Source organism: Strongylocentrotus purpuratus, unplaced genomic scaffold (genome assembly GCF_000002235.5).
Source record: "Strongylocentrotus purpuratus isolate Spur 01 unplaced genomic scaffold, Spur_5.0 spur5_scaffold_20, whole genome shotgun sequence".
Classification (NCBI taxonomy): Eukaryota; Metazoa; Echinodermata; class Echinoidea; order Camarodonta; family Strongylocentrotidae; genus Strongylocentrotus; species Strongylocentrotus purpuratus.
This window is the reverse complement of record NW_022145606.1, coordinates 36801781-36823584: the sequence shown is the minus strand read 5'-3', so window position 1 is coordinate 36823584 and position 21804 is coordinate 36801781. Positions and strand designations below refer to the sequence as shown.

The window sequence follows — 21804 nt, the reverse complement described above, 5'->3', positions numbered from 1 at the left end:
TGGCCAGCCCCCACCTTTGTGGAGATAGTTTCACTACTCTACTGCAAGCCGAGATTGATGGTGAGAAGCAGGCTCGAGACCTGTCCGTTGCTTTTCGCGATGTCCAAAAGCCGGTTCCTTCCTCCAGACCTCGTAAGAAAAGTTCGAAGAGTTCGGGTTCTTCTCGTAGGGATGTCGGCCAGTCTAAGGGCCGCCCTCAGGACTGTTACCCGGTCGAGGAGGAATACCAGGATTGTGGTCGTCCTTCGTCTTGTGATTCTTCTTATCGTGGTGCGTCGTCTCGTGGTTCGACTTCTAGGGGTAGGTCGTCCAGGGGTAGTCGCGGGGGATATTCATCTTCCGGACTCCCTTTCGTGGAGTTGGGAAGTCATTCTCTAGATGATGGCTTCCCCCGAGTGCTTGGGTCTCAGGTCGGCGGGCGGCTCCGGAGATTTCTCCCGGCGTGGGAGAAGATCACCAGCGACGCGTTTGTTCTGTCGGTGGTGCGAGAAGGGTTCTTCATTGATATTGTGGAACCTCTTCCGAATGGCGTCCTCCGGAGCCGCTCTCCGATCATGTCCCCTCTTTTTCAGGGTCACATTTCCTCCGAAATTGTGTCTCTGTTAGAGAAGGGGGCAATAGAAGAAGTAGACGATCACCCGTGTCTTTGTTTGTCGCCGGTGTTCGTGATTCCCAAGCGCTCGGGTTCTTTAAGAATGATTCTCAACATGAAGCGGATCAACCTTCATCTGGGAAAGGCTCATTTCCGAATGGATCATCTGGCAACCATCCTTCCTTCATTGGATCCAGCAGACGTCGCAGTTTCTTTGGATCTTCGCGACGCTTATTTTCATATACCGATACATCCGCGGTCGCGGGATCTGCTGGGGTTTGCCTTCCTGGGCAAATTCTACCGATACAGAGCGCTCCCGTTCGGTTTGCGCCCTGCTCCTCGGATTTTCACGAGAGTCGTGGCGTCGGTCATGGCGTTTCTGAGAAGACGGGTCTTCGTCTTTTCGCTTATCTGGACGACTGGCTTTTGGTCGCAAAGTCGGAGGCTCTGCTGTTGGATCATTTGCAGATTCTGATCAGCACGACTCAAGATCTCGGATTTCTCATAAATTGGGAGAAATCGGAGTTCGTCCCGACTCGCACGCCGTCTTACCTAGGTGCTCAGCTGGACATTCGTCATCAGCTGGCTCGTCCCAGTCTCGACAGGGTCGAGACGATAGTCAGGACTGCTCGTTCTCTGAGATGTGCACGTCGGGTGAAAGCCGAGCGTTGGCTTCAGTGGCTAGGGTATCTCTCCAGTCTAGTCGACATTCTTCCAGATTGTCGACTATTGATGAGACCCTTCCAACTCCTTCTGTTGGAGTTTTATCAGCCGAGCGTGAGTTCTCCTTTGACGTGGATCCCCCTGTCGTCCAGAATCAAGGGTCTTCTAGGTCCTTGGCTTCGTCGTTCCTTCCTCCTTCAGGGCAAACGCTTCCGAGTTCCTCTCCCTTCCGTGACCGTCACCACGGACGCGTCGCTGTTGGGTTGGGGGGGTCATTGCCAGGGGTCAATGATTTCAGGAGACTGGAGTCATCTGGACTTTCTGCCCCTCATCAATGTGTTGGAACTCATGGGAGTGTTTGCTTCGCTTCATCACTTCCGTGCTCGTCTGGTGGGTCGCTCGGTTCTGATACTTACGGACAACATGTCGGTGATGGCGTACATCAACAGACAGGGAGGCACTCATTCTGTGGCTCTGAACGAGTTGGCCTCTCAACTCTGGGCGTGGTGCAAGGGGGCGAGGGTGTTCCCGATTGCATCACATATCCCGGGCGAAGAGAATATCATAGCGGACTTTCTCTCCAGAGGCAAGTGCCTTCCCTCGGAGTGGACTCTGTCTCCGACTGTCTTCAGGCAACTGGTGAGAGTGTTCGGTGTTCTCGACATCGATCTCTTCGCAACTTCGCTCAACCATCGTCTTCCTCGATTTTGCTCGAGAGTCCGGGAACCAGGAGCTTTTGCTCTGGACGCTTTCGCGATCCCGTGGGGGGGGGGGTGGAGGGCTTACGCCTTTCCCCCGTTCGCGTTGATTCCCCGTGTGCTCAGGAAGATCAGGGAAGATCAAGCGATGGTGATTCTCATAGCTCCTTGGTGGCCGGCGAGGTCGTGGTTTCAGGACCTCCTGACCCTCCTGGTGGGCACTCCGTGGTCGTTGCCATGTCATCCGGATCTGGTGTCGCAACCTCTGTCCGGTATTCTACACCAGCGGCCGGAAATCCTCCATCTGACCGCTTGGCCGTTATCGGGGAGAGGGCTCGTTCGTCAGGTTTCTCCGAACGTGCTGCACAATTTCTAGTCCAGAGTAGACGAGAGTCGACCAGGACGGTTTACAACTCCAGGTTAGATGCTTTTCACACTTGGTGTGAGGAGGTGGGCGTCGCCCCTAGAGAGGCGTCTTTACCTTCTATTGCTGACTTTCTGATCTCTTTGTATGACAAGGGGAGAGCTCTGTCGACGATTCGTGGCTATCGGTCAGCTATAGCTGCAGTTCATTCGGGGTTTGCCGATGGTGCTTCGGTTTCCTCTGCTCCTCAGCTAGCGGCTCTTTTGAAGTCTTTCTCCCTTAAGAGACCCTTCTTCAGACCTCTGACGCCAGCGTGGAGTTTACCCAAGGTTTTGGAAGCTTTAGCACGCCCTCCCTTTGAACCGCTGTGTTCTGCGACGCTTCTGCATACTACGATCAAGACGGTTTTTCTCATGGCAATCGCTTCTGGTCAGCGTAGGAGCTCACTTCATGCCCTTTCAGTTGCCCCTGGGCATATCCGCTGGGAAGGACGTGGGGTTCGTTTGATTCCCAAGGCTTCTTTTATTGCTAAGAATCAATCTGACACGTCGGGTTCAGTGGAAGTGGTGCTCCATGGTCGCTTCTCTGAAGGCGGCTTCGTCGTCTATTTCTCATTAAATTGGTTAGTTTGCTTGGTTTTTACCACCCGGCATTAATCTGTGCTGGTCTATAGCAAAGTTGGATAGGTAGATACGTTGATTTATTGATGTAAATCATGAAAATCATTACTGATTTTATTATTTACGATATAAATCTACGTATCTACCTATTTTCCCTCCCTCCATCCCCAGCGCCTTTACCAAGGTGTGTTCTAGGGAACTCGTGATAAAGAGGAAGAGGTTACGTTGGCAGCGCTCGGACGCAAGGGTCACGGAGGGCGCTATTCGGCGGGGGGGTATGAGCAATTTTGGCGATGTGTTTTAAGTTTCGGTTATGCAATGTTGAGGTGCAACATAGCAAAGTTGGATAGGTAGATACGTAGATTTATATCGTAAATAATAAAATCAGTAATGATTTTCATGATTTAGAATATGAAGGCATTTGAAGAGCCATGCTTTTCAGAGAACATGTCTTAACTGATGTTCTTCCACACTTGCATAATAAGAATGAGTACTGCTCACAAATTATTTTTCACCTCTTCCCAGAACTCAACCTAGCTTTGTGTGGTCGAGTTGTTTCAGTTGGGTAACTGTGTTCACATACGTATATAGGAGAAGCAAGCTACATGCAACTAGCTACACACAGAAAGCAAACGAGCTAGCTAGCTCAAGCGCCCGGCCAGGCTAAAACACTACAAATTGGGGAAAAAAAATGAATAAAAATAAATGAGATATGGCCGAAAGTGCATTGCCATTGCGTACATAATCAATTAAAATTTTGATTAAAATCTAAATTTGTAAATTAACCACTTGACTGTTCACCACGTACATGTACGTGCTTAGTGCATTGCACTTTCAAGACCGTAGCACTGCATAAGGCCTAGCCCTACTCAGGGTGCTACAAGAATTTTTTTCACCACTTGCCCTGTCGGGCAAGTGGGTTTTCAATTTACTTGCCCAAACAATATTTCCACTTGCCCAAAACTTTAAAGCGAAAAAGGACTCGAGGTTAAAGCATTTATTATCTCGTAATGATAAGTTAGTGTTTTAGATAGCAAATTAATGCACATACATGTACAGTGTAACTACTGAATAATAACCTAATATGTCAAAGAAAATGGTCAACAAAGGATGGTTGAAGGTTTAAAAAACGCATTTTATTGATTCTCCATAAATAATCAGATTCACATGAATCTCGGCAAGGTAGAATTTTTGTTTTGTAATATGGTTCAAGCAGGTTTAAGTTTTTAATATTCAGTCATGTAAAAAAGCATAATGACCCTGTTGTAAAAAATATGATACAAACATGTCATTAATGGTAGCCACATGTACCATGGTGCAACATCACATGTGTGTCTGTGCAAGCCGCTGTCATTTGGAAACGTAGGCTAATTTTCAGCTGTTAATAATTTGGGTCAACTCTTCCATCAAGAAACGTCATGTAAATAATGGGTAATCAACTATTTTAAATAAAGTACGGACATTTTTATTTCATCATTCACTGCTATAAATATCATGCCAAAATTTGTAAATTCTTACTAAATAATAATATTGAAGATATTTTACGATAAATCTCGGATAAGTATGCGAAAACTAGACTAAACAACGTCGCTAAAACCATGAAAACAAAACAACAACGGCTTATATTCTGGGGGTCTCGATACTATTATCAAAATGACTCGCTCGGTCGGATCTTGAGACCGCAGTAATAAATTGAAAACGAGACAAAAACATTCATCTGATTTATATGAGCAGCGAGTTTTAAATAATATGTTCACAATCATTAACAGTCATTATGAATAAATATCAAACATTTGACTTTTTGTACTTACTAGAAAATCCCTGTTGTTTATTCCATTCCGATTCGCACGTGTTCATTTCCCTAGAATAATGACGTCATATTTGGCGTGATTCAACCAATCGGCAATCAGAGAATAGCAAAGGCCTGTCGGTGCGGCCTGCAGAGCTAGAGAGAGAGAGCGCGAATAAGCTCGCAGCTGGTACGATCGCGCTAGCTGTCTCTAGCTAGCTCACGGCCGGCCGTGCGTGGAGGCGGAGCGGCATTCATGGCTTGAAGTGTCACTGTTGCATGCGCGCTGAGCTAGCTGAGCTGGCTAGCTGTCTGTGAAGTTTTTTCGAAATCGGAACGATCGCTTTTTTGCTTCTGGATTTTGACGACGGGTAAGAAGTTGACGGGTGAATGGTAGAGTTCTTGGACACTAGGAAATTACTGTAAAAGTATCACTTGCCCGAATCGGGCAAGTGATAATTTGATTTACTTGCCCGACGGCTCAATTTGGTTGCCCCGGGACGTCGGGCAAGCGGGTTTGTCGCGCCCTGCCCTACTGTGTAATTAACACTGCAATGATGTTATAAAGGTCTCGAACAGTAGATGGCGCTCTTCCAAAAAAAATACTGGCTTTTTTTAGTACAGTGTACAGTTTTTGTTCAGTTTTTGTACAGTACAAATATGCTGTAGCACAGGCGGTATAAACGCGTTTTAAACCAATTGCAGTCAAGTGGTTAAACGTGCAATATGATGATATCGAAAAATATGATTCGCCAACGAGATGTACAAAATCATATGTATAACTCATACTCTATCCACATATTAACAAAAATTGAGGGTATCCGTGCATTTAAAGAAGTTATGGCCAATTAAACATCTATAGGCAGGTTTTTACGATTTTTTGCAAATGTGCGCACGTGTGTTTATATATCTTAAAAGCTCTAGTAAAAAAGGAGCAAATTGAAAAGATTAATTTTTTTCTGTTTGCATTTGCATTGATCTATATAATTAACCAAAATACATGTAAATTTATCCAACATCAATATTTTAGTCTTAGCCTTATAGATTAGTTTTATATATATTATGACCTAAAATGGTTCTTTTTTGTTTTAAATTTTAGGTTTTGTTCTTTTCGAGTTTTCCATACCATGGAGGGGAACCCTTTTTCAGGAAATGAAAGATGCGATTACGATTAACAGTTTGATTTACAATAAGCATTCCACTTGTCAAGCAGCATTTTATAGTTTTTAGTCGAATTTCAATCGTAATAATTGCACGATTAAGCGCTGAGCGCTCTCGCACTCTTCTGCCAGGCAAAACAGACCTACTTGGCACACATTTTCTATGGCGTGAACAGTGGTCGCCCTTTTTTGCCGGGCAGAAAAGCTCCATAGTGTAAATTTGTTCCCAGCAGAAGTGCGGAAAAAGTGCTCATATTTCGTTTAAATCATTTTTGATAATATTAAAGTTGGTAATTCTTGAAGAGGTATTTTATCATGAGGTGAAATTTAAAAGATGTTTGTACTGTAATTGCTTCAGGAATATGCTGCAAAAAGGAGCATAATTTTCATTCACGTTTTTCTCGAAACTGGGTTTTCGTGCGCACAGGCATTCACGCCCTTCTGCCGGGCACACAACGAGTTGTCCTTGAGATTGAAGTTTTTAGGTCTACACTAGCTGTAGCCTAATACTGAAGGAATATGTGCCATCCATGATATAATTTGAATACTGGTAGTCCCGGCCCAGTGGAGAATGAGATGGGGAATAAATGTTATTTTTGCACACAACAAATGGAAGAGTTGTCCCTGACTATGTCACAATCCACTGACAAAATTTCCAATTTGAGAGTTACATAGACTTAGTGATTGATCTCATATTTCAGACATTCATAAGTCTTTTATTGTCTGATTTTGTTCATTTTTCATCAGTCTGTATGATAATGTGTGTTATTTCCCAAATCAGAATAATCCTATTATGATATTTACAATGTAATTAGCTTTAATTCATAAACACTTTAAATACATGTGTATCTGGCCTATCTTCCCGGATATAAACTAGATCGTCACATAACATTTCAGCCCGTTTTATCTTTGAACAAAGTTCAGTATTAAATCGCAAGAGTCAAGTCAAGGGGAAAATATTTTAAAGAGGGGGAAAATGTGAACCATTTTATGTGCACTGTACATATATGCACGTCACTGATATGAGAAATCCGCATAGTAAACCGCAGAATCCCCCCTTTTTTCAATTACAGGATGTCTTGCTGAGGTTATCATTCATGTACCTCTCCAGTGGACTGAGTTTCTGTTGAATGAGAAGGACATCTTGCACCATGGATGGATTCTGCCTTCTCTTTCTGCTCATTATTCTCCTGATGAGATCTGGTGATGTTGAAACCAACCCTGGACCAGACAGGTCAGTCTATATTTATTTGAAGCTTATTTCCTGCTCTTTATTGCAACAGTAATAACCAGTAGGGGTTTGTAACGATCACTCATCTAATCACGTTATGATGTTAAGAATACTTTTGTAGACAAGCTATCTAATCTACGTAGTATAGGGTTGACGCTACGTTTTTACAGGCCAATAATTAACGAATACTCCCGCTTTGGCAAGGATGCAACATCAGGCGCGGATCCACGGGCCTAATTCTTCCGGCCCGGCTATGGCAAGCCCTTTGTGTAAAAACTAGATAAACTCTGTTTTTCTCAGATAAACTCTGTTTTTCTCAGATAAACTCAGTTTATCAGTTGATAAACCCAGTTTATCAAGAAAAACTCAGTTTATCAATAATAAACTCAGTTTATCAACAGATAAACAGAGTTTATCAGATAAACAGAGTTTATCAGTTGATAAACTCAGTTTATCAGACAAACTCAGTTCATCAGTTGATAAACTGAGTTTATCATTGATAAACACAGTTTTTCTGATAAACTGAGTTTATCTAGTTTTTACACAAAGGGGTTGCCATAGCCGGGCCGGAAGAATTAGGCCCGTGGATCCGCGCCTGTGCAACATGACTCTTTTTGTACTAAACCCTACATGTTATCACTTAAAACAAATACAAGTGATTGTTCATGAGACTAGGCATGACCTATATGTCATATAATTATGTACTCTGTTTTTTAGTTTATATGTACTCTTGGTTATCATCAGTAGGCTTTAATGGGTGGGGGATCTAGCCACTGACTGTCAGATAGAGTTGGCCTTCATGAACACGCCCAAAATCATGGATGGAGAAGCATGCATGATTCTTTTGTGTTAGTCTCTTCTCAGTGACAATTTACATGTATCTTGTTAATATCTGCGTCAAGTACCATCACCGTTCATGTTTTTTAAATGGTGTTTCAACAAAATGTTGGGTCACGTAACCCAACACGATCAAATTAGATAGCATATACGGTATGTTCTACCAAAAATCTCAAAACATGATAATGTCATTATGTGAGTGATCGTTACAAGCCAGCAGTATGATAAGTAAAATATTGTTATTATTATTGAAGCAAGGGGATGCTACACTTTGCGTTGACTTGTTATTATTAAAGCGTAACACCAAATACATGCATGCATTGAATTTATCTCCACATTTGCATTAAAAATACATTAACACAGTTATATACAAAAGTAAAAGTATAACAAGTAAACAAACATCACATACTAATTTTTCTTCCATCTAAGTGCACTGCTTAAATAAGGTATAAGCCTAGTGTGTCTATGCCTCAATATACCTTTAAATAAATCTTATCAGAACATGTAGCTTGATAACATCAGGTATGCATATATGAAGCTGCCGGTACTGACAGTGCTCATCTGTAGGAGCTAGTGTGCATATTTCACCCAAATTCAGCAACTGAACTAAAGCTGCAAAGTATGAAGGCGCTTATAAATGAATTATGAACAGTAGGGGTTACAGCACAAAAATAAATACTTAAATACTAAAAGGAAACCTTACCACAAAGAATAAGTGTAGGTATTCTTGAGAATGAGATGTATTTCTGCATTATGATATCCTTACCAAAGTTTACAAGAGATATGTAACAAATAAAGATATTCTTGGCATGATGTAATGTCTTTTTAGCATGATATGGGCGCAGCCATTTCTTGAAAATATGACGTACCAGGTTGTACATGTTGTACAAGTATCATATACCAAACTTTATTTGCGAAGACTTTTTAATTCAAAGACAAACCTCTACTTTTCAATGAGGGAAAATCAAAGCTTTGAAGGTAAACATTATATTTGGTGAAAATATATAAAAGGCTAGGGGAACAATTAGAACTCATTTATTTGAAAATATAGTAGTTGACAAATCTATTTCATTTATGCGAGACCTTCACCCAAGATGAGCACCAACTTCTTTATGCAATTTGCGTTTTGGCAATTGTAGTAGGCATCACAGAAGAGCTGCGTTGAGTGGGGACATGCAGAGCTCAACCATGCAAATTCTCTCTTTATCAAGGAAGATTTTCATATCATGGAAAAAAATCAATATTATAAAATTATATGTCTCTCGAAAGCTCAGGATTCTGTCTTTCATGTCATGTCATTTTCATCAAAATCCATCAATTACTTACGACACAGTTGCTTAAGATTTACCCTCTAATTCGTCACTTCGTTTGTCCCCATTTTTTTTTATTTGATCGCCGATTCGTATTGCTAGTTTTAGCTCAATGCGCTTGAACACCATTTGTCTTTGAGTTTTAAAAATCCACTGGTTGGAAAGAGCTCATCTTAAGCTTTATTTTCATATAAAAAATGATGGGGGTATGTTTTAAAAAGATCGTGAAAAATTAGAGTGATAAATTTGAAACAATTTTTCTATATCAGAAAAACATACTTTTAATTCAATTTTTATACGCGAAGAAAGAGAATTTACTGGAGAATACGATCATGTAAATATTAAGAATGATCGCGAGATGGTGCTTGAGCGCAAATCCGATGAATACAGCTGTACCCTGACACTATGAATATGACGGACAAAGAAAGCAGACAAAATATACAGTTCCTCAGGTAGACAAAGGAACATCCCTTCACTGCTATTATGTAAAAATGTGTAGAACATATGCATGTGACACCTGTTCTACACATTTTTACACAATAGCAGTGAAGGGATGTTCCTTTGTCTACCTGGACTTCTTGAAGAGTTTAAAGCCATTTTCAAATGCCAATTAATTTAAATGGATTTGATGGTCCAAACTTACAGAAATAATTAATCTATATATCTATATACCCCAGATATGCCGAAATTCAGCCCCTCTTGATAGACACTCTTAAATCTAGCCATGTTTCAAAACCCATGAAAACTTGTTCCGGCGACGCAAAAATAGCCATTTGTCACACGCATCAAAATGGGCTTCATATACCTTTATTTGAAAAGTTCCACAAAAAAAAAAAAATTGTCAAAAGAACCTGAAAAAAAGGCATGTAGAAATCCATACAGAGAACAGATTTCTTGAAAAGAAAGGTGATTCATCAATTAATTACAAAATTATATCACCTTGAAAATGGCTAATTGTCAGTATAGCCTAATTACGCAAAATTTGACCATTTTGTCTCTTATATAAATGGCCGTATTTTCAAAAGTACTTATTCAAATTTGACAAATGAGGTATCAAAATTCTTCTTTTCATGTGCTCAAAAAGGAAATGGGCAGGGGAAGTGAAATTTAGAAACTTTTAAAATTTCACTGTGATACATCTTTCATTCACCTGCTAATATCTTTGTAGTACAAAGGATATTAGCAGGTGAATGAAAGACTTCATCACCACACACACCTGGGAAGGAAACATCCATACATTAGAATACTTAATAAACGACTTTGCATAGTACACTGTACGCACTTTATTAAGCAGATGGTGATGCCCATGGTGAGAAACTTTACATTTTCTTGTTTCATGTCTCTCTCATACACTTTGGTGGAGGATCTTGTAGATTAATGGGCAAGAATACAATAAATCATTCAGAATAACTAAAGTTATTTCTTTGGATCATGTTTCCTTTAAGAGATGCTTGCTAAAATCTCTTTATTTTACAGGATTGTCAGTGAAGAGGAATTTATAAAGCTGTCCAAGCTAATTGAACCTAGCTACTACAACAAGTTGGGCATTAACCTGGACATTCCCATTGCAAAGCATGATCAAATCAAGGAACGTAGCCTAAATACCAGTGATGCATTGATATCAGTGTTCACGAGATGGAGCGTCAAACAGCCTCCGGGCACAGACATCAGGTCTCTTCTTGCAGAGGGATTAGAAAGAAGTAACTTAGGGTCCCTCTCTGGTGAGCTACTCGCTGGCAGTCTAGTCCCGAAGAGGACAGGTGAGTATAAGAAGAAGGCCTTTACTGCCATTGATAATATATTGCTTTTGCAGGCAGCCAACAAACATTGTTTTACCTCGTTCTCATTTGGTACAAAATACAAATGGGGTTATTTATAGCAGGACATTCCAGTAGACGAACAGCCCACGGGACTGTACTGCCGGTCTGATGAACCCTCAAAATAGCTGTCAGAACAACCATGGGCGCTAATTCAGAATCGTATCCATACTTTGACCCGTAAGATATACCGTACTAAAACATACCAAAAATCAACTAAATATTCATCAATTGCTCTACTAATGATCATGATTTAAAAGTTGTCATGTTTGTTACCTGTTTCGTGTCAATTTTCTTATCTTTTTTGGAGTATTTTTCCTAAAAACGAAGACTTATAATATACACTTTCTTACATGATTCGCGGCAAACTGCTTACTTCTGCACAATACAATAGCGATTGCGGTGGGCTGCGGGCACGCGCGTGTGTGTAAAGTTAGCGACTGTAATGATGAATTGCTTAGATCCTCATTAAGGTAATCTAAGCAATCCATCATTACGGTCGCTAACTTCACACACGTGCGCCTGCACCCCTCCTGTCGGTACGGTATGCAATATCGCTTGTATTGTGTAGTAGTTCGCAATTTGCCATGAATCCGGTGACAAAGTGACAGTTCTGACAACTTTTCTGATGGTTTGCTAGATAGATATTGTTGGTCTTGTGGGCTGTCGGTTGCAAGGGCTGTGACCATTAATACTTGGTTACAGACCCACTTACTTTGTGCTGTGTAAGGTAGAGGATGAAATTAGTTTAACATGAAGCGGTGTACAATTATTGTCATTCAAATTTCTTGGCATTTCAAGCCCAGCCACTTATGGCCTTTTTATGCCTCCGTTACAAAGTATCCGGAGGCATTATGTTTTCGGGTTGTCCGTCCGTCCGTCCGTCCGTACGTCCCGTTCTCGTGATCGCGTTATTTGAAGAACCAATTGATGGATTCCTGCCAACCTTTGGTCATGTATGTATCTTGCATAGCCGATGAACTGATTAAATTTTGGGGTCACGAGGTCAAAGGTCAAAGGTCACAGGGCTCATTATGTATGCAAAAACAGCTCGTGATCGCGTTATCTCAAGAACCGATTGATGGATTCCTGCCAAATTTTAGTCATGTATGTATCTTGCAGAGCCAATGAACTGATTAAATTTTGGGGTCATGAGGTCAAAGGTCAAAGGTCACAGGGCTCATGTTTGCAAAAACAGCTCGTGATTGCGTTATCTCAAGAACCGGTTGATGGATTCCTGCCAAACTTAGGTCATGTATGTTACTTGCAGAGCCGATAAACTGATTCGATTTTGGGGTCATGAGGTCAAGGTCAAAAGTCATGCGGCTCATTATGTATGCAAAAATAGCTTGTGATCGCATTATCATTAGAACAGATTGATGGATTCCTGCCAAACTAAGATCATGTATGTTTCTTGCAGAGCCAATGAACTGAGTAGATTTTAGGGTCATGAGGTCAATGTTCAAAGGGTCAAATATGTATATGAGAAATTGCTTGTAATCACGATATTCTGAGAACCTGTAAATGGATTACAATTGAACTTGAATCTGAAAAATTTCTTCTGTTTTGATTTGTAAAATTGCTCAATGACGGAGGCATCATTTTCGACTGCGCGCAGTCGAAGTTCCATCTAGTTTTCTTCAAGTCATGGTCATATTTTGATACCAAGTTTATGAAAATTGTACCATTACATAGTTCTTTCTAGAATTTCTGATTTTTGTGTACAAAACAAAAAGAAAACTACATTTCTCCCAGTTCTTTCTATATCTTGTGGAATTGTTCTTCGCGCTATAATATTTAAATTGTATAATATTCATCATTATTGTCCATATTGTTAGTGATGGAAATTAATGATATTTACATGTAATATATAGATACATAATTAGACAAGTATATACGTTCATACAAAAAACAAATTCTATTGAGATACTCTAAAGTTAGAAAAGAAAAGAAAAACATAGACATTTCATGCATCAAAATAATATACATGCATGATGTGTAGTTGTGTACAAATTATCATCTGTTCTGGGTCTGGACTAAAACGTCATGAAATGTAAAGTTGACAAACAACATCAGAAATGTGTTCTTATGTTTACATGTACTGTGTAGGTTATGAATATCCTCAAACTAAACAGTTTGATATTCAGGAAAAATTATCACACTTATGTTATTAAATTTTAAGGTGCACCTGTTACAATGCCAGGATCACAGACCCAACCACTTTCTCCTGACCTGATCAAGAGATGTGCAGATGATTTCAAATTCAAGTACAGGACAACTCTCTGTAAGATCAGAGCTGATCCTCTCAACCCTGATTCCGTTGAGCAATTCCCAGACATGTACACAAACCTTGTCCTGACAGAGGAATACCGACAACGCAAGCGACCACTTGAGTACAGGTATCTCTTTAATCTTGAAGTCAATGGGGAGTTCCCCAAGCGGATCATGGTTGAGGGAGAGGCTGGGACCGGAAAGACAACATTCTGTGCAAAGATTGCCTGGGACTGGATAAATGACAGTCCTGTTGTCCCAAAGTTTGTGTGGGTACTGGTTGTCCCTTTTCGTGAAGCCAAGCAATACACGATCGGTGAGATTGCCAAGTCGTATCTCTCCAAGAACAACCCAGCAACAGCCTACCAGATCACTGAGTACATCCATGCAAATCCAAAAGATGTATTCATTGCGCTTGATGGATTAGATGAGTTTGATGGCAAGGTTGCACTGCAAAGGAAATCTGGTTTAAAGTCAGAATGTCACCAGCCAAAGTCATCAAGCCAAGCAAGTGTCACTTTGCAGCCGAAAGTCAACATTTCAGAGGCAAGTGGAAGTTCTTCAGAGAGAGGTGAAATTGCACTAAGAGACATTCTTTGTTCAGATAAACTTGCCGCTTGCCCGGTGTTGGTGACAAGTCGCCCATGGAAGGTCTCACAGATTAGATGGAATGATAGTCTAAGAAAACAGTACACTTTCATTCATGTGGAAGGTTTTAGCAAGGAGAATGTGGAGGTTTACATTCACAAGTACTTTGAAGACGATGAGGCCACAGCAGATCAGCTTATCCGATTTACCAAAGACAATGTCATCATATCGAAGAATATGGCCCCGTATCCTCTCTACATAGCTATGCTCTGTCTTATGTGGAGAGAACGTGATAAAATGTTTAAGTCATTACAAACTTTTTCTCAAATATTTGATGAAATGTTTCAATTCTTGAAGGTGCATTATGCTCAGAAAGAGATCACAGATTTAGAGAGCCCATCTTTCCTAGCCTATCTCTCTCACATTCAGAAGCTCATGAAACCAGTTGCCAAAGTTGCTTTCATCGGGCTCCTAGAAAATACCCTTACTTTCAAAGAAGGTGATTTTGAACAGTGCTCAGACTCCATGGAAACAGCTTGCAGACTAGGGGTGTTGTCTCAGGAGAAGAAATTTTCATTTACATATGATAAAACCAGTATGTTCCTGCAGTCTACTATCTTCTTCCCACACAAACTTATTCAGGAGTACATGGCTGGGATCCATCTTGCTTCCCTGTATGAATTAGATCACAATGAATTCAACAGGCTGATTGAGCAAGTAGTGCTGCCTAGGAAGGAAGAGTTTAGGCATCTCCTGTACTTCACTGTATCACGGGACAAAACCATTGCAAACCATGTCATGAAATGCATGGTACAGGCCCTACAGGGTAACACCCCAAACCCAAAGGAGATGGATTTCTTGGTTGATGTAGCCTTTGAGAGTCAGGACCTAGATACCGCAGCCTTGGTGTCGGGTGGAATGTCATCTCTGACAATAAACCAATCCATGACAGCACACACCATAGCAGGTTATATATTCACTGGACTATATAAAGAAGTGGTAAGTTTGATATCTGACATACATTAACAAATATTATTACTAAAAAGGGATGACCAACCTGATATTTAGTTGGTTTGAATAGAAGCAGAAACTGAGAAAAACAGGTCATTGACAGTTTTAGCAAGAAAAGATTAAAATGATTTAAATTCATAACTTTTCTTTTTGAAATCGGATATTGCTCAAACTTTAAATAATTTGTTTTTTTCTTCATTTTCTGCTTTTATTAAAACCAACTTAATATCAGGGTGGACTTTCCCTTAAATTCCAAATCTATCAGGCAGCTTCATGTATCTAGACAAGCATGTTTAACCCTTACTGTACTGGGGGGGGGGGGCCTGGGAGGCCCCCCCCCTCGACATTTTCGGAGATTGCGCCGCAACCGCTTGGAATTTTGAATTGTCGTTTCATGACTTTTTTCCCTCAAGTCTTACGCACATTTTGATACCATTTTCGTCAAAATCGGATATACCTGTAAGGCGTTACATAACAATTAGTATGCGCATGTCATAAAAAAAATTTTAAAAAAATAAAAATCGCATCAAAATTTGCATAAATTGTCATTATTAATTACATTAAAATAACTTTTTTGTGTTAAAAAAGAAGTTTCATATGAATAATGAGTTATCACATTCAAAAAGTGGAGTTTGACACGTTTTCTGTAAAACGCATAAAATTAGCGCATTTTGCATAATTAATTAGGCTAACGACAAAAATTTGCATATTCGGAAAAAACTAATTATACCATCTTGTTCCTTACGTAGATATATACAAACATGCAAATTTTCAAATAGCCCAGTACAGTAAGGGTTAAAGAAAGGGGCTTTAACATAATAATAATAATGATAATAGTGGGTTCTTGTATAGCGCTCATGTCTGTTAGACCTGACACTCCTGGCGCTCCGTAATATGCCTATTTTCCACTCTTTCATCCATGACATCATAGCTGGTAATCTGTGGTATAATCAAATGAAATCAATTTATTTCCTTTTTTAAACAACATGTATAAAATCAATGACGAATTATTTTTGTAAATAAAAGTGGCAGGGATCTTAAATGTAAGCAATGGATTCTGATTTTTTCATAATATAATTTTTTGTTTGTTTTGTTTTTGTCTGGCTTTTGATTTAAGATCTATCTTAGTGTTGATCGTGGAAAATTTGGACCAATTATATCACATGATGTGGCTGAGATTATATGCTCTGGGCCCTCTCTAGACCATGTTGCACTACTACAAGCAGCCTTGCACAGTGACTTCTATGCAGTTCTAGCTAATGAAGGAAACAAGTCCAAGGTAAGTGAAAATACATATTGTAATGTTGTAGTCTAGCCTATGGGGGAAGGGGGCTCTTTGTCAAGACGCAGAACATCAATCGCTTGAAAATCATGAGAAGTCAGGTCGGGTCGGGAATTTTTGGTGTCCTCTAGTTGGCAAATAAATATATAGAGGAAATGAGGAGTATGAGGCCACCAAAAATTTGTTTGGTTGTCCTTGATCGCCCGCTCGCCATTTTCAGCTCGCTCGTCATTTTTGGCCCGCTCATATTTATGCCTCCCCTACAAAGTAGCCGGAGGCATTATTTATAAATATTTTGTTATGATATATATTTCTTTTGGAGTTGTATGAATCACTGTTTGCATACATGTAGGTCCAAACTCTCACCCTTGAAGATGTAAGGTGTCCAACATCAACTTCATCACATCACCTAGCAGAAGCTTTGTGTTACATGCCAAGCCTGACTGACCCGACACTAGGTGGAAAAGATTTCCAGGGGGAGTTCTATTCTACACTGGATGCAAAGGCGTCAACCTTGCAGGTATGTATGTGTGTTTTTACTCTGATCTATATATCCATACCTTGGTGAATTCATGTACACATGTAGCAGTAGAGATGAGTGTAAGGAGTTATGATATTTTAGCAACAGTCAATATATTTTTTTCAATGTGTTACGTTTTTTATGAAAATATATAATACTCTTGGCAGATAAAGGAACTTTATTATAAAGAGGGTCTTTCATGTCCAGTGCTTGGTACATAATTCATATCGCTCAAGTTAAAAATATGATTTTCTGTAAAAAAAAAAAAAAAAATCACTTTTAAAGCCCCACTGAACTACTTGTAGCTACTTTCTCCCTGTCAGTGACCACCCTGGGTGAAATAGTAGTAGTAGTAGTAGTAGTGGTGGTTATTTTACCTGACTGCTAAGAAAGCATAAATGCCCGTTAGTAAGCAACCAGAGGACCGACGGCTTAAGATGATATGGGAGAAACGACGATGTGAACGTAAAATGATAAAGTCTTCCCTCCAAGTAGACAAAGATATTTGCCAGACAAAATGCAAGGTCTACAACGAAGAGATCAACCAGGCCAAGAATCAGTACATACAGGCAAAGATCTTAGATTGAGATCAGAAAGACCTGTTCCATGTTGTACGTCAACTAACCTCACCAGTACATGCCCACACCCTTCCTCAACACGAATGTTTTGCTCAGCTTGCGAATCGGTTCGCTGATTAGTTCCAAGAGAAAATCAAACATCTCCGAGATGACCTGAATCATATGATTCATAATGACCTATCCGTCGATATCTTAGAGACACATCAATCATCAATGCTAGAATTCGATATCACCACGGAAGATGAGATTCTCACCATTCTTAACCCTATTTAGCCCGGGGGGGGGGGGGGGGCTTTAGAAGCCCCCCCCCCCTCGACATTTTTCGCGCTAATTTTTTAACGCAAGAAAATCTTGCACTGAAATTTTGTGACTTTTTTCTTTTGAGTCTTGCGCATCTTTTGAAAGAAATTTTTCGAAAATCGGACCTACCATTACAAAGTCACGTGTCCTTTTGTCTTCGCATGTCAGCCCGAAAATCGCTCATTTTTGTGATTTGTGTACAAAACATATGGAAATCTCATTTTTCAAATAAAGAGATAAAACATTGGTTATTTGGTCTTGTTTATAGTTTAGGGGTTTATTTTGAGGTCAAAATAGTTGAATTATAGTTGGAAATGAAATAAAACAACAAAAACAATAAAATACATAAGTTAAAAAAACAAAGAAATACATAAGAAATTATCAAAACAATAGATAACATAAGGAATAAACCCTGGTTTTTCAATTTGTTGTGTTGTATTATTATTCCAAATGGTCTAACAAACATATGTAGCTAGAAAGAATGCTTAAATATGAATAATGTCTGATTTATGGGCAAAAATGTGAATTGTATGACCTTATTTGCATAAATTACCATAAATATGCAAATGAGTGAATTTTTCAAAAAATTGAAATTACCATAGTATTCTATACACTTCACTTGACATTTATGCAAATTTTCACGGCGATCGGGCGTTTCACGGCCGAGATCATAGGGGGGGGGGGCCTTAGAAGCCCCCCCCCCCCCGCCCGGGCTATGCAGTTTCAAAATAGCCCGGGCTATATAGGGTTAAGTCCACATCGACATTTTCCTGTGACCTCAACCCTATGCCTGTACCACTTCTGAAGAAGTGCTTTTCTGAACTTCTAACCGTGATGACTAAGATTGTCAACGAAAGTCTACAATCTGGGGTTGTTCCTGTTTCGCTAAAGCAAGCTGTCATGATTCCTAAGCTGAAGAAGCCTGGTCTCTCACCTGAAGAACTTGAAACTAGCGGCCTATTTCTAACATCAGCCACATTAGCAAGGTCATCAAAAAGGTTGCAGTTGCCCAGATACAGGAATACCTGACATCACATGACCTGCTTCCTCAGACACAATTGGCATATAGATCTCACCACAGTTTAGAAACGCCCTTACTGCGCGTCAACAACGACATCTTGATTGCGTTGGACATGCACTTGGAAGCCATACTCGTCCAATTAGACTTTACAGTCGCTTTTGACACGATCGATCACCCTCTCCTCATAGATCGATTGTTCCGTCATTATGGACTCGCAGGTACTGTCCTCAGCTGGTTCAGATCGTACTTCTCACAACGGAGTCACATCTTTAAAGTTGGGACCAGTACCTCACAAACTGTCGAGGATACTTGCGGCGTTGCTTAGGGTTCTGTCATGGGGCCACTTAGTTCACCCTATACACCTAGTCAAACTAGTACAGACAGCCTTTAAAGGATTGCCTCAGAAAAGGTATTTAAATTTTCGATGGAGACTAACTAGAGTTGTTTAATTAAAGGGCCCCTCTAACCAAAACGGGCTTGAAATTGAAACAAAAAGACATGTAGAAGAATTTTTGATAGAGATTCCCAATATGACAATGATTTCTCTTAAAAATCTTCAATATTTCCGGAATCTAGCTTTAAAAATGACAACTCAGCAAACTCAGAAAAAAAAAAAACTTTTGGAGCTGTATTGCGCAATAGCATATGAGGTCACTGCAGGAGACACCATTGGCATTATAACCCAACATAACATAGCACTTGAATGGAGATACCCTACTATAACATACCAACAAACAACTAAATCTTCTACAATTTTTCAAATAATGGTAAATTTTCTGGATTATTTTTCCTAAGCACGAGGGCAGAAGTATACATGCACTGTCTCACAGGTTTCAAGGCAAACCGCCGAACAATAGTGCATACCGACGATGGGGTGCGCGAGCGCGTGCGTTTAGTTAGTGACTGTAATCTCAGATCCTCATTAAATTAATGCGAGTAATTCACATTATGAATTGATAATCATTATTGTTCAACAGCATTACATGCCTTAGACAAGCTTTTATGTCTTCTGCCTTGTCTCACCGACTCTAAGGCTACATGATGTTCTCTACCATGAGCTTTCGCTTCTGGTAACAAAATCAATTGATAAATAACCTATTTTGTGTTTCTTTGACCGACGTTCAGCCTGCAACAAAAACGATCTCGATAAAAAGGGGGGTGCTGAACGCTCGTCATATCTTGAGCTGAATCACCTTCCTGCTCCCACAAAATAATGGGGAAAAATTAAAAATAGAAAGCTGAAAGTGAAACTTTGACAAATTAGAAAAAAACACCTAGCCAAGGGTGTGTTTGGGCGTCGCCTCCAGGACCCCCCCCCCCCCTGAAAAAAAAAAATATATAAAAAAAGATAAATAAATAAATAAAAAAGGGAGAAAAGGAAGGGAAACAAGATCATAAGGAATGAAAACGAAAACGAATGAAGCAGAAAGTCAAAGGGACCTTGCTTGTACTACAGCTCTCTTATTTATTTTATTCATGTGAGAAGAATATCTGTTTAAACCCTGCCCCCCCCCCCCCCACTCCATGAACGGAGGGATACCATGCACGTTCCCAAACTCTCTGGCTCGTAACAAAAGAAAAAGGTCTACCCATATTGACTTTACATGCTTAAATGCTGTATTTTTATGTTGACAGGAGTATTTAAGAGAGGTTAAAGGTAATACAAAGTGTCGATAGAATTAAGCGAAATAGTGAACAAACATGAAAACCCATCTTATTTACGGCAACGCAGTTTAGAATTGATCAGTACCAAATGGCCAATATAACTACACATCTATACAGATGGGTCAAAGGTTCCAAGTTTTGGAATAAGTTCTGCTTCTTTTTATGTACCAGCATTCTCCTTTCAACAAGCCAAACGATTGGCGGATCACACCTCATCTTTCAGAGCCGAATTGGCTGCAATTGTCCTTGCGCTTAATTGGCTAGAGAACATTAATGTGTATGTTGGCATTGTTATTTTTTGTGATTCCGTAAGCGCCCTGCTCGCCATAAAGGATGAAAAAGATATTACATTTGTAACTGAAATTATTACATTAAGTACAAAATTATCGTATCAAGGAAAACACATACACTTAGAATGGATTCCTAGCCATTGTGGTGTACACGGAAATGAAATGGCAGATTTTTATGCAAAATCTGCTTTACAAAATAACATTGAAATTTGTAATAAATTATCCTTTTCTGAAATAAAGAGTATTATTACCAGCAAGTATATAAAACTCTGGCAAGACAGATGGAATAATTCTGATAGCTCTCTTAGACATATACTGCCTACAGTAAATCAACCATATGAATGTAAGTTGAACAGATTTGAAGAAAGTATTCTCCATAGATTAAGAATAGGAGTGATAGGTTTGAACTTAGATCTCTTCAGATTGAATATACACTCGACAGGCCATTGCAATAACTGCATAGGACGTACTGAAACTGTAAACCACTTTCTCACTGAATGCCCAAAGTACATAATAGAAAGAGCTATGTTACTCGTAGAAACTGATTTATCACATCCACAGGAAATCATGACACTACTTAAACTTTCAGAAATAGTTAAACAAAAAGCAATAGTTCGCTTTGTTTTAAGAACAAAGCGGCTGTATCAAAACCATTAAATTGTTGTTGAGTTTTTTATTTATTTATTTTTTTATTTTTTTAATCTTCTCTTTTCCTTTTTCTTGCACCAATAAAGCCCACAATACTTGTAACTAATTTGACCTTTTACTTTTTCTAACAATTCGGTGATCACCTCCAACATCACATGCTAGCTGGCACCCCCTCACCTATGCCGGAGTGACCTAGGTTAAAACCGAAAGTCTGCGAAATATACCTCAAAGACTGGTAAGATGGCATTTTTGAAAAGGGTGGGGTAAGTGCGAAGTACACATGTGCATACGTGAGGTGATATTTGAACGCGCACGTGCGCGTGAACACAAGTACGTACGTTTAGTTTTAGTTTATAGGCGTTTTTCATTCACAACTTGCTAGGCCGTCGTCTCTTTCCAAAATTATTAATTTATTGAATCTTCTCTCTAAAAAAAAGTTATAGAGTCTAAAAAGAAAAAAAGAGGAAGGAAAGAGGATGGAAAGAGAAAGAATCCTAAAAATAGTCATTTATGACATGAAATTGTACATATGTATATATATAAATAATT

General features: G+C 39.7%; 1 protein-coding gene across 1 annotated transcript in view; it reads left to right on the top strand.

Annotated features, from left to right (window-relative positions):
* The first annotated feature begins 6964 nt into the window (after nucleotides 1-6964).
* Nucleotides 6965-21804, top strand: part of LOC105446931 — a 52652-nt gene continuing 37812 nt past the window's right edge. The window contains exons 1-5 of the mRNA XM_030993908.1: nucleotides 6965-7120; nucleotides 10741-11024; nucleotides 13264-14939; nucleotides 16069-16230; nucleotides 16586-16753. Of these exons, the coding sequence (XP_030849768.1) occupies nucleotides 7017-7120; nucleotides 10741-11024; nucleotides 13264-14939; nucleotides 16069-16230; nucleotides 16586-16753 (2394 nt within the window). The 5' untranslated portion in view covers nucleotides 6965-7016. The remainder of the gene's footprint in view (nucleotides 7121-10740; nucleotides 11025-13263; nucleotides 14940-16068; nucleotides 16231-16585; nucleotides 16754-21804) is intronic.